The sequence below is a fragment of the Plasmopara halstedii genome, assembly GCF_900000015.1.
Source record: "Plasmopara halstedii genome assembly, contig: Scaffold_672, whole genome shotgun sequence".
Lineage (NCBI taxonomy): Eukaryota > Oomycota > Peronosporomycetes > Peronosporales > Peronosporaceae > Plasmopara > Plasmopara halstedii.
Genome location: NW_020187589.1, coordinates 895704 through 909961, shown reverse-complemented (window position 1 = coordinate 909961; position 14258 = coordinate 895704). Strand labels below are relative to the sequence as shown.

General features: G+C 47.1%; 1 protein-coding gene across 1 annotated transcript; it reads left to right on the top strand.

Annotated features, from left to right (window-relative positions):
- Positions 1-6262: 6262 nt before the first annotated feature.
- PHALS_13799 (Predicted ATP-dependent RNA helicase) lies at positions 6263-9839 on the top strand (the record flags this gene model as incomplete). Its single annotated transcript, XM_024729618.1, has 8 exons — positions 6263-6488; positions 6561-7216; positions 7274-7407; positions 7470-9398; positions 9464-9542; positions 9600-9637; positions 9708-9768; positions 9831-9839. 8 exons carry the CDS (start codon positions 6263-6265, stop codon positions 9837-9839), a joined length of 3132 nt encoding a protein of 1043 aa, XP_024579977.1.
- Between the last annotated feature and the right edge of the window lie 4419 nt (positions 9840-14258).

Genomic DNA, 14258 nt, shown 5'->3' with positions numbered 1-14258 from the left:
GGCTGTCAAATGCACCAGCAACATTTAATCGTCTTGTGACGCAATTGTTCAGGCCCCATCGGGCGTATACACAGACATACTTCGACGAAATCTTCGTCCACAGTCGTGTGAGCACGGACGAAGAGTACCACATCCTTCAGTTGAGAACGGTGCTCAAGTGCGTGCGCACGAATAAGCCGCATGAGAATGCAGACAAGTACATCTTCGGCGCGGAAGAAATTTCCTTTTAGAGTGCGTCATTGGAGAGCGTGGCCTTTGAGCGGATCCCGCTAAGATCATGGCTTTTGTGGACTGGCCGATTTCAAAAAACCAAAAGGACTTGTGCAAGTGGCTTGGCCTCGCGAGCTACTCGCACAAGTATAGCGCAAATTATGCGAAAAATTGCACGGTCATTGTCGAATCCTCTTAAAATAGATGCGGAATAGTGTTGAGACACAGAGCATCGAGAGGCTTTTGACGGGGTCAAAGGCAGCCTCCTTCAAGCACTAATACTACCGTTGACAGACCCCGATCGTCCTTTAAGTGTCATCCGTGACGCTTCGGACTTTGCTATCGGGTGTGCACTGCTGCAAGCCGAGGGGTGGATCGGGTTCCCTCGTAACGACCGTGAGAAGTCTGATGTAGCAAAACTAAAAATAAGATCTAGTGAGTGTAGACACTGCATGTAAGAGTATAGATAACTCGATAGGAATGCTGGCCAAATTGTGGTACCTAAAGCTGAAGTCTTAAAGGGTAAACGTATGGAGCCTACATCTGCAGAATTTAAAATTATGAATCTGATGATAAAACTTGGGTACCCTGAGTTTGAGGGTTTCGCTCGTGCTGCGCACAGGGAAGCTCTAGACTGCGGAGAAAAACTTCCCAGTCCATGACAAGGAATGAGTTGCGATGAAGTATGCACTTGTCAAGTTCAGGGTGCACCTGCTTGGCTAAAAGCCGTTTGTGATCTACACAGATCCTGTGTCACTACGCACTGCGACTCAGCCGCCTCTTTTTTCGCAGAGGATGGACAGGTGGCTCTGTTATTACGAAGAATATGAATTCGAGGTAAAGTATAATCCAGGAAAGCAGAATGCTTTGTCTAATGCGTTGTCACGCAGACCGGATTATGAGTTTGTTCATGCCACGACAGTGACGTCGTCAGTGACGGATTTGATCCGCGCCACATACGCGGGTGATGGTATGTGTGTATCGCTGCTACAGGCTCTCGGAAGCAAGGAGTTTGGAAACTCGGACAAGACGTTGTCGTCCCGATAGCGCGCACGGTAACACCGATACTCGTCGGATAACGGATTGCTGTTTTATAACACCGATTCGACGGATACGCCACACATTATGATTTGTTTCGATGAGGATTTGAAATACCCTATTCTCTATGAGGCCTTGGGCGTGAGAAGGCGTACAGCTCTGTGAGTTGTCACTACTGGTGGCTCAATCTTTACAAATGGACAAGCACATATGTGGGCCCGTGTGAAACGTATCAAAGATTGAAACCCTCTCCGAATGCGGTGGCGCCGTTGGCCAATTTACCGGTACCCTCCGGGTGTCGGCATTCCATGAGTGTTTGGCCTGCCAAAGCAACACGGGTGCGATGGTTTTTGTTAATCGTTTGAGCAAGACAGTTCATCTTGCGGCAGTGCCGGACACCATCGACGGTGTCTGTAGAGCGACGCTGTTTGTGGATCGTGTCTTTCGACAACATGGACTATCGGAATTAATTTTTTCTGATAGAGACCCACGCTTCACTGAGAAAATTTGGTCTACAATCTTCAGGGTGCTAGGCACCAAATTAACTATGTCAACAGCAGATCATCCGCAGACCGATGGTCGAACTGAGCGCATTAATCGCGTTGTTGAAAACGTTCTTCGCAGTGTCTGTGCTGATACCTCGAAGTGCTAGAACGCAATGTTGCCACTCGAAAAGATTGCTCTGACCACTGCAGTGCATTCATCTACCGGCTGTATGTCGTTCTACATGAACGGGCTTGTTAAACCTCGCATCCCGCTGACGACGCCATCCCATGGATCAGGGCCTGGTGAGCTGTCTACCGCACTGAGTGTCTTCCGACACCTTCTCAATGCGATGGATGAAAGCCAAGATATGCAGAAAGAATATGCAGATGGAAGAAGAAGAAATGTTGAATACTTTGAGGTCGGAATTTTGGCTCTATAGAATGCTAATAACGTTCCTATACATGCAGTCTCCACTGTCAATTAGACGAAGCGTCCACAGTTTATCGAACTTTCTGAGTTCGTGACCAAGCGGGGCCTTGCGTATACGCTGAACCTTCCGAGAAGGATGCGCACCCACCCGGTGTTCTATGTGGGCTTGCTTAAGCCGTTCCGGAATCCGATGCAAGTGACCGCAGAAGCGTTGGCGCCGGGGCGGCGACCACAGGCGCTCGACTACCGAGAAGCTGAATCAGCAACTGGTTACGAACACGGAGTGCAACAAAGTCCATCTCCAACGGCGCCAGGCGCTCCACCGTCGCGCAAAATGACGCATTTGTCTGCTCGACGGCTAGAAAGCCCCTTTACAGAGTGCGATAATCATCAACATGAGCAGTCGGTGCATAAGGTGCTCCAAGATCTCGACGTCTTCCGCACAGCGGTTTGCGACCTCAGAAAGATGCTCGGCGGAATGCCGATGACGACGGACTTTGTTCTCCAGAGCTCAAAGAGCATCGCAAGTCACCGGACGGCGATCGACCAAGTCGTCATCGCCCGCTGCCGACTCTTCTCGGTTAGAATTGTGGCGTCCACTATCTCGTGGAACGCCTTGTGAATCGACGTCGCTGACAGGGTCTAACATAATGTCTTGTAAAGTGATGAACATACCCAAACTCCAAGAACGCTTGGCTGTTTGAGGTGCCACTTTAGTCAGACTGCTCAATGGCCTTGAACGCTTATGATCAGGGGGATCATGACGCTCCGCGTCGTCGTACGGCCCGCGCTTCTCAGCATTAGCCGGGAAAGCCGAATGGCCATGAGCTAAGCTCAAGCTATGACCCTGAGCTGCTGTGGTCGTAGACTCACCCGTGTTAGAAACCATAGATCTTGCGGAAGCATGATGTATTATTCCATGTGTCACCGGGCGACAATACGAAGGAAGTCAGCATTGTGTCGTGAGTTTGGCAAATTCGAACTGAAGATTGCATTACACGCGCGCGTCTACCTTTGTGAATCCACTGCAAGTTGGACAGCAAGGAAAATTTTCGGTTCCGCTGCATTTTTCGCTCAAAGATCTCTTCATCATCGACAGCGGTTTGCCAGAGCGTGTACTATAGGTTCGTCGTCATCGTGAGAACAGCGAAGTTGAGCGCGGTACATATCCATAAGAATTCCATAAGGTACCAGGAAGCAAGCTCGGAGAGGTTTTTGTTGGTCAGGCTCAGCTTGTGTTGTGGCCGGGGGCCCGACCACGTAGACGCCTAATGATCGGTAGATAGCATCCTTCGCTTCAGTAGCGGGATCCGCCGAGCGGAATCCGTTTTCCACACGAGGGTCACGGACCGGCCGTGGATGCGCGCGCATAGCCGCCCTGCGGGCAGCATCCAGCTGCTGCTCCTGTGCCTCGTCGAGGCGATTAATTATGATACCACTTCTCTTGGAAAGTGAGAGGTCGGGAAACGGTGTCCGCAAGGTTCGAGCAGGGCTCCCGTCGTGCCGCTGGCGCACCTCGCCCTCCTCTTCTTCACATCCTGGGAAAGAGTGTCCGACTCGTAGTCGCCTTCCTCTAAATCCTTGTCGAGGTAATCCGCCGGCCGTGGTGAGTGCGGTGTGCGGCCGCCAGATGCCGAGGGCCAGGGTTGCGCTTCCCTTGAAGCCGTGGACGTGCTGTCCGAAGTTGCACCGCGTGCAGGAGACGAAGAAGGGCTCTGCCCGCGGGCACTCTCGAAACCAGCGAGGCTGGGTGTCTTTCGTGTCCTAGACACACGGCTCAATGAGCAGAAATTGCGTGAAGAAGGTCATGGGGATGTAAGGTGTCTTAAATATGCGAGCCTCATACGATGCAACAGTCAAATGTGAATTATGGGTGCTCATGATTTTGATGGGAGAAGTGTAACGGGCTTACTTGTACCCTGGTATGAAAGGATGGGCTACACAAGATGGTGTGACCACACAATGGCGTGGCTACACCTTTCCAGTAGTTATGATTTTTGATGAGATTTTATTACTTAATTAGGTAAACCTAATATAGGCGGCTTTGCCGCATATAAAACAAAAGAAATACAGTTTATTTTTGAGCGGAAGCCTTTTTTTGCCTTGGGGCTGGGGCTGTTTTTACTCTTGGAGTAAACGGATTGTGATCCGCTACACTCGTACTGGTTCTAAGTAGAGAACGAAAGTCACCGACCTTAGCTTATCTTCCTCTAAGCAAACGAGCTACGGCAGCCCCGCTGCAGATAGTGCCAAAGACTCGACGAGCCTTCCTGTATATTTGAGAACTTCACAGCGTGACATGTATTTTAGTTTTAAAACCTGGAAACGGGTCACGGTCACATCCAAGGAATGGCATAGCTGGGAGCGATGAACCACGAATCGACTGGGAGGTCAAGACGTATAATAACTCGCACATCTCTCCTATTTTCAATTTGGCGGGTCATCAGCATACCTCCACTAGGAAACATAGGCGCATCCGGCGCGACATAAACATGTGGTGATTTTGCTGCTGAATATGGGATCACCCTGAATCATGAGCACCAATGCTAGTGAGTGCCTAGAGCAAAGAATGAACGGCGACAGCGATAACAATGAGCACTGTCAGGACGAATCAACAGGTAGTGATTCTACATCGCAGTCTCCATAGCGTTTCTCGTTTGATATGAAAATTCGTGATAGTATGTCGTGGTCCCCATATTGTGGGCGTTTAGTTTGTTTCGTTGCAGCTGTAGTTATATATGCAGCGCCAATGCCGGCTGAGGGGGTCCGTGAGCAACCGTGAGTCGCGGTCTCTGGCGGATGTGAGCGACTGTATGCAGCAGGTAGTAATCAGTCGATATCTACCAAGATGTATTAGTACTAGCGAATCAGCACTGCCGTCATACATACCCACTGTGCGGGGCAGTGAAGCTCATCAGCTCTGTAGCGAATTTCTAGAAAACGTCGAGTTTGGATAAAACCCAAGAGTTGCACATCTCTCCTCGTTATCCCGGCAGAACTTCTTATTAAGATAAGATTATATACATCTTGTGATTATTTGCAAAGCGTTGCAAGACGGTAAAGTCACCGAAATGATTTAGTTAATGAGATTACTAGTGAAGGAGATAAAGTCGCATTTCTATTTTGAATAAGTCCGTCATTGAAGACACTCGCTGAGCACTAAGTGCGCGAAGCAATACAGCTACTTTTAAAGAGCTTACGGATCCGTCGTATCCTCTGTCGACGAAAATTCGTGACATGGTGATGGGAGACCCACCACGTGTGTGAGGTATGCAGTTTAAAACTGACTTGATGAAATAGTATACGACAACGGACTTCACAGAAGACACTGTGTGGCGTCATAGACGAGACGCACGGAGCAGATTTGGTGAGTGTGAAAGGTCTCGGCGCCGACTTTGTTTTGTCGTGTGTATGCTTATAATAAGCTAATTGCAGCAACTATACCGGCGCAGACACCGATTTCTCAATCAGATATTCTGTAGAACAACACGATCTGCTCAATGCCCTTAACGCAGGTGATGTTTACAGTCAACTGCTCGCAAGATCAGTAACAATCCCTTGATTGGTGTGACTACTCTGAGCGAGATGCGCTCGAAGCGATTCGTTATGCCCCAGGAGCTGTCCAAGCTCATGCAACGGGCAACCGTCTGGCGACGTAGCCGTTGGCCGCATCGTGCATACGAACAGACATATCTGGATGTGGATCGGCTTATTCATGTTCTCTATGACAATTCGACCTTTGCCAATCGCTGCGCTTTGAGCTGTTGTCACTGCGTAATTGCGCTTCAAGTCTTGCCTATTCATATCTACAGAGAAGAACTACCTGCTCGTAAAAAATATTCATGCATGAAATAGTCACACCTCCTCTTCCTTATGTCTTATGTCATGTGTGATCTATACGGATTATGCGTCTTTATCCTCGTCGACATCGTGGCCACATTTCTCTCAGAGAATGCCAAGATGGTTTCATACCGAATATACACTACAGATGTGGTGACCAATGCGCTTTCGCGTCACCCGCATTATGAGATGATTGATTGGTCTAATCAGGTACTTTTTGATATGTGCTTAAACAGTTTCAATTGTAGCTCTATATTTGATGGAGACTAATCTCGAGTTATTGCGCCACCACTTCGCGCTTATTGATGCTAGCTTTTGTTTTGTTGCAAAACATCGCGCCTCTCCCACCGTGCGTAGTGTCTTGCGTGTAGCCAATAGCTTTGGCGCTTCGCAACTCGAGCGCCATCATCTGGTAGAATTAGCAGCCTTAGCTCCAGAGCTCCTTGTTCTCAAATATCCCGAATCGAAAATACAACTTCAATCTGGTCAATACATTGTCGATACTATCTCGTAAATATTATGCACATCTTACAATTATTGTTGTCGTTCGTGTGTAGAAGATGTTTTTGCTCCTGCGCCAGTAAGCGAGGAAGATGTTGAAATTGTGACGTTTCCACTTGCACCACAAACGAGTCAACGAGCAAGTATCAAGCGAAAGGCTTTATTCAATGCAGCTTTGAAAACAAAAAAAAATCTGGTGGAAGGTCAAGAGCAGACCAAGGAGCTGCTTCCAAGCGAACAATTTTCGTTGGATCCTGTAAGCTCGACATCACCTAAGCAAGTCTTAGAACACAATGATTGGGGTTCATCGGTATTAGCTATGCTGCAGCAATTAGACCTGTACAAGGATCAGATTGTTCACGTAGAGCGTCGAAGCTCACGACAAGCGCAGTATCGAGATCTTAAGCCACTGCAGCTATCAACAAGAGTGTGTCAAGCACTGGAAAAGTGTCACAAAATTCAACAGTTGTACTCTCACCAATTTGAAGCGATCGATGCAATCTGCCATGGCAACAATGTCGTGCTGTCGACTGCAACTGCGAGTGGTAAATCCCTCGCGTACAATACACCAATGCTGAGCATGTTGCTTGAAGACCCAAACGCGACATTCATATATCTTTTTCCAACAAAAGCACTAGCGCAGGATCAGCTCAAGGCATTGATACGTTTGTTAGACGCTGCAGACCTTTCGCTGAAAGTGGCAGCAACATTTGTAGGTAATTGTGCTCAGTTCATTCCGTGAAAGTAATTTTCAACCGTTCTTGTGCAGGATGGAGACACCCCAATGAAAAGCCGCTCAAAGTTAATTCGCGAAACACGAATCTTTCTTACAAATCCAGATATGCTTCACCTGACAATTTTGCCGCAGCATCGTCAATGGTCAAAAGTGCTGTCAAATCTCAGGTAACATTGTGTTTTGTATGAATATGTGATGATCATTTTCTTTAATAAACGTGCTGGTGTAGATTACTAGTCGTTGACGAAGCACATATGTACCGCGGTGTTTTTGGGTCACACGTCTCTTGCGTCTTTCGTCGACTTTTTCGTCTTTGTGCGCTTTACGGTTCCAATCCGCAAATTGTGTGCTGCTCGGCCACAATTCAGAATCCAGAAGCTCACTTTTGTCAACTATTACCGACCCTTCCACAGCAGTCGGGATCATGCGCTAGTGCCCAAGGAGATGGAGAGAAAGAGGATGATACGAGCCCACCTAGCATGTCTTTTTTTCGACAGCGTCATTTGAAAGTGATTACTGAAGATGGTGCTCCATCTAATGAGAAAGTATTTTGTATTTGGAACCCAAAAGGATCCCAGCCGAAAAGTTGTGCTGATCTGCAATCGGGAAGCATCTCGTCAGAAGCAATTGATGCCCCTAAGCCAACAATATCAAGCCAAGTTTTTAGAAAACGCAAGCGCGACACAAAATCAATCAGTCTACTCAAGACTGACATTAAAGAGCAGGAAAATGATGTCAGCCGCAGTACAAGTGCGATTTACCATGGGTCTCGACTTCTTGCTCGCTTTGTGGAAGCAGAGATAGCAACTCTGCTCTTTTGCCGTGGCAGAAAGCTGACTGAATTGGTGCTGATGAACGTTCATTCAATCTTAAATGCTGAGTCAAAAACTCGTCACTTGCATCGTCGAGTAAGCTCGTATCGAGGTGGATATACACTCGAATGCAGGCGACGAATTGAGCAGCGATTATTTAATGGAGATCTACTTGGTGTTGTGGCAACAAATGCTTTAGAACTTGGTATTGACATTGGTGAGCTGGACTGCACGATCCATCTTGGCCTTCCGTCCAGTATCGCTTCATTGTGGCAACAAGCTGGTCGGGCAGGTCGTCGACAGCAGCAAACGAAACAGAAACAATCTGTTGCCGTGATCGTATGCTTTGATGCGCCTTTAGACCAGCATTTTGCTCAAAAACGACACGCAATGGAATTATTCAAATTGTCACCAGAAGCCGTTAGTTTAAATCCCATGAATCACCGAGTTCTTGGGCAGCATTTGTTGTGCGCTGCTAGGGAATCTGCTCTTTATTCGTCGCAATCCGGAACAGATTATATCGATTCTTTCGTCTTCGGTAACCTTTCGAATACCTCTGAAGTTGATAATCTAGTAGTGACATCGGAAATCAGCCAGGTGCTTGATCCTCTTGTACAAGAGAAAAAACTGATGAAGTGTCTTGAGGCAGGTGGGCATTGGAATTATCGAGTCCATCCATGCATGCCGATAAAGTTTCGTGCTGTGAATTTGCGCAGTATATGCGATGAAATCTATACGGTCATGCTTAGAAATACTAAAACTATTGATGACGTGGCTGACGAAGAAGCTCTGGATGAAATTCCAGGAGACAAAGCGTTTTTTCAAGTTTATCCAACTGCTGTGTATTTGCATCAAGCACAAGAGTATCTGATCACACGTCTTGATTGTGTTCAGCGCATTGCATATGCAGAAAAATGTCCTGAATCACTTAAATATTTTACAACCTGTCGCGATTGCACGGATTTGGAGGTTGTGCGTGTGCACAGCACCAAACAGCTTGGAAGCGACCGTGTGAATGTCGAAATGATTGATTATGTTCGAGTTTGTGTCGGTACTGTCTCCATCAAGACCCGAGTCTTTGGATCGACAATGCTGGAAAAGCGTAGTATGCGATTACTCGGAACACACGAGTTCTCATTGCCACCTATGCAGTCTTTCGGCGAAGCAGTCTGGCTCGAGTTTCCAATTGCAATCCGAAACCAGGTTGAAAAAATCAGCAAGAGGTCGTGGACTGCAGCTCTGCATGGGGTTGGTCATCTGTTTGTCGCCCTCGTTCGACTATTCATCCTATGCGATGCTGAAGACGTTGGAACTGAGCACGTTAATGAGTTTGAGCAACGTATTAAGTATGGCGAGATATTCGACATTTCAATTGAAGACTTTAACACTTGTGTTGGTTTGATTCAAACAGGCCGAACCGTGTCACAATCTTCGAGCGGCGTGAAGGAGGAAGTGGATTAATACCTGAGATTACGAAGATTTTACCAAAGGTATTCTCCTTTATGCAGCTTTTAAAGCAACTGCTATTAATTGCTTGCGTGAAACAGCTAATTGAAAAAGCCTGGACTATCGCGAGCGAATGCCTGTGCTCCGACGGCTGTCCTGCATGCATTCAATCGACTGGATGCTCTGAGTACAATCATGTGCTGGATAAGCATGGAAGTCTTCAGATTCTCGACTACCTTCGCAATGTGGTCAATAGTGGTGACTCGTAAAGTGGGAGCAGAGCTGTTTTATGACTGAAATGCTTGTACTTATACTAAACAATCTTGCCACAGTTTTCTTGAGTAGTAACTTGATGACAGGTGAGTGACGAGAAACGGACCAATTGGATTTCAGTAGATGATAATACAGAATACTAGCTCGGCGCAGCCAACGAATGATTGGCTTTACTTGGGCACTCTAACGTCACCGCTAGCTTAGCATGCAAGACGTACAGAGATCGATACCCATCGGCACTGGACCGCCAGCAGCTCAAGAGATGCTGTCGAGGGCACCACGACGCATGGCATTACCTGCCATCTCGTATGAGACTGGAGAGCAAACTATATCGTCCAAATTTAAGCATCCGGAAAGCATGTCGTTCATGAAAACCGTCATCTTGAAAGAAGGCTTCCGTACCAATGATGTCATGAGCACGTTTAACTCGTAAATGTAGCCATTCATTTTTCGGTAGTTGCGGAAAGCATGTTTGTTATAAACCTTGGCGGCGTTGTCCCGCGCATGTAGGCCCAACTCTTTGCTTAGATTGGCCAGGATAAAACCACCTTTGTCCATATCCGAAGCTTTTGTCAATTTTTGAGAATTTGAAGAATCCACTTTCGCTTCTTTCGTTTGGGTGCAACGGCTTGTGTCTGTCACCCTCACCTCGTCAAAGAGCCATGAAAGTGACAAGTCAACTAATCAACTCATTGAAGTATTTACACGTATACATATATAATAGTTGAGTGCCTAACTCATTTGATCTGCTGAAGTGGCGTCGGTGTGCCGCCAGGCTTTTCAAGTCCCTCATTCCAGAGGATGCTCGCCATCATCAGAATGGTCAAGCTTTGAGCCGTTGGAACAACAAAATTATTTTTGATTACGTTGAATCCAGAGAATTCACCTGTATTTGCCAACGAATAGCGAATCGCTACACCGCACCTTGCATGAGGAAGCAAAGTGAAGCTTACGACTTATGCAATGGGTTGTCGTGCACCTACCACAGATAAAGCTTTGACTCAGAGAGTCTGTGCTAATAGTGTACAATGGGTGAATTTGTACGCTCTAAGCGGGACCGAGAACCTTCGTACTAACTTCTGTTTTTTACTTTCAAAAGTGATGTACCTTCAAAGCTGAGTCTTGAATAAACTGATTGTCAATATTCATTTTATATGATAAATTTTGACGCAAGGCTATTGCACAGAAGAGGAATGTGTACATCTCTATAACACAGTATGTCATCAAGATGTAGCCCGCACTGGGGCTCATACATACTTTATCAATACAAGAAATTGCGCAAAAGTGAACGTGCGATGAGCACCACCGCACATGAAGTATATTTCTTCCACTTGCACCTTGAGTGCATGTTCCGGCGAGCCTTATATGCATTGAGAGTCTTCTTCGTGGCGTACCTCTATGACTTTATGAGCTTTTGAAAGTGGCGCCGTCTCTAGGGCCACTTATACTCCTATGCGTGCGGGTCTTTTGCTCAGACAAAAAGCGAATTGAGCGCTCAAAGTCGCCCCGTGAAGGCTTCTTGCTCGTAAGATCACCTCTCCTGAGGTGTACTATCGGCGCTGGAGCAGCACTGGTCAGTTTATCTGTACCCACCATAAAGACCGAACTTGAAAACTAAACACTTAGGATTGTGCCGATGGGTAGTGCATTACTAGATGAGAACGCACATCGCCTCACCCGTCTTACAACTCTGCAAGTCAGCTTTGGCAAATAATGCAAAGTATTGGAGCGCTGTTTAACGCCTGGCTTTAGAAGATATATAGCACGATGTAGATATGGACGTTGAAGTGGAAACTTATCGCCTTATCTTCTTACTGTCGGTGGATTCATTCATTTCCATAAACCCCGCCTTTTTCCCGGGGAGGTGAAAACAGGCAAAGAACGCAACAAGGTGTAAGCGGCAACGGCGCTAGAGTAATGTCACCGAATCCGAACTTCTATTTGTACTCAATATGAGGATATCTCTTCTTCTTAGCAAAACTTTCATTACAGCCCTGACAAGCCCGCAGGTCCAAATATCCATTTCACATGGAAGCTGCTCACACCTTGCTCATTGAGAAGTGCTCGCGAAAGGTCACCCTTCCGCAGCTAAATCTGGTGAGCCTTATCGGTTATAGCACCTCGTCAGCACTTTTCGAGATTGACCAGTACTAAGATTAACCACGCGTCGGATGCGTTCTTTGTGCTTTGCCATCGTACGGAGTAGATCGAGTCATCATATGTGGTTTGTAGCCACTCCGATGTCCTAAAGTGGAACGTTTTTTAGCAATAAGCATAAGTGGAGATGTTGCTTCGAGGTCAACTGAGTGCTACGCGTCCAAATGGCTCGTAAAAGCGGATACTGGTATAGATCATTTCGCTACGTAAATCATAGGATATTTTGGCATTAATACCCGGAATATTGAGGTTGAAGCCCAACTCCTTTCTGACTTCCGATGTAGCAAGGTCTTATCAATTGCAGCTATTTCATATGAATGCAGACTAACCGCATTTGGTATAGCCTTTCACTGATACAAATTCATATGTGTTCCGTCTGCCGTTATCATTAAAATTTTGTCGTAGGACACCTTAGCTCTTAGTCATAGCATTGCGCACTCGGTGCATGATCCTCGGTTTCATTTCGCTTTGGGCCTATATGGTATCTGTATATTAAATTGACAGTCTCATCCCCACCAAGAGCGAAGCCATTTCGTTGGGGTATCAAAGCTTACAGGGGTTGTGATGCAATTTACATAAAAGGAGTAAAGCCTGAAGAGAAATGTACTGCGCTATGAAGCCGAAATGCAATATATAGAGCACGGTCTCCCTATACGAATGTATCGGATGATCTCCTCCACCACACAATTTGCGAATGTCATCTGATCATCTGTCTGTGGAATACAGCGGTAGGCATGTCCAATCTGATGCTCAACATCTGGTTAAAAATATGCCAAAAAATTGCTGTATAGTGTGATATCGATCCGAGACATTGGTCACGGAAAGCCATGTCGGGGGAAACATGGCTGGCTTTATTAACACCTGTAAAAGTTCTATAGACAGCAGTGAGGTAGTCATTTTTTCAGACGACCCACAAAGTCCATATCGCCGGGTTTTCTGTAAACTCACAAATTTAAAGCCCATACTAGTGGATTGAAATTTTATTCGGGAATTAACTGATTGGCAAAATGCGCCGGCGAGTGTGGCTCAAATAAATCCGTCGACACGTTCACACATCTGCACACAACCCTAAAGAGTGTAGACCAAAACTTCCCAGGGCAATGCGGGTCTCTATCAGCGACAATTGACTCCGGGGGTCCATGCTGTCTAAAAACACGATCGACAAACAACGTCGCTGTACTCACACCGTCGATGGTGTTCGGCACTGCCGCAAAATGAGTCATCTTGCTCAAACGGTCCACAAAGACTACCACACCCGTGTTGCCCGCTGAGTCCTTCGGCAGATCAAACACAAAGTCCCTACTCATGGGCTGCAAACACCCGGAGGGTACCAGTGAACTGGCCAGCGACGCGCCACATACGGAGAGGGGTTTCGCCCTCTGACATATCTCACACGTGCGCACACATGTGCTCGTCCACTTATACGGCTTGGGTCACCAACTGTGGCAACTCACCGAGCTGTACGTCCTCTCACGACCGAGATGACCACAAAATGGGGTGTCGTAGGCCTCATAGAGGATACGATATTTTAAATCCTCATCGTGAGGAACCACAATGCGTGGCGTATCCGCTGAATCAGTGCTTAACAGAGCAACCCGTTATTAAACGAATATCGAAGCGCAATCGCGACGACAACATCTTGTCCGAGTTTCTTAACTCTTTGTTCCCGATAGCCTGTAGCAGCGCTATACACATACCGTCACCCACGTATACGGCGCGGTCAAATCCGTCACTGACGACGTCGCCGTCGTGACATGAGAAGGCTCATAATCCGGTCTGCGTGACAACGCATCAGCCAAAGCATTCTGATATCCTGGCTTATACTCCACATCGAAGTTATATTTTGCAAATAATGAGAGCCACCTGGCGATCCTCTACGGGAGGTGAGGCGACCGAGTCGCAGTGCGTAAGGACGCATGATCAGTGTAGATCACAAACGGCTTTGAGCAGGTGCACCCTGAACTTGACAAGTGCATACTTCATCGCAAGTAATTCCTTGTCGCGAACTGGGTATTCCACCTCGCAGCTTTAAGCTGGCGAGATTCGAACGCTGTCATCCGAATCCGCCCCTCGGCGTCTGCTTGAAGCAGTGCACACTCGATGGCAAAGCCCGAAGCGTCTCAGACGACACTAAAGAACGATTGGGTCTGGCAACGCCAGTATTGGTGCATGAAGGAGGCTGTCTTCGACCCTGTCAGAATTCTCCTGATGCTCGGTGTCCTCACACAATTACTTATCCTTCTTAAGGATATTAGAGAATGGCGTGCCATTTCCGCATAATTTGCGCTATACTTGTGCAAGTGGTTGCCGAGGCCGGGCCACTTGCGCAA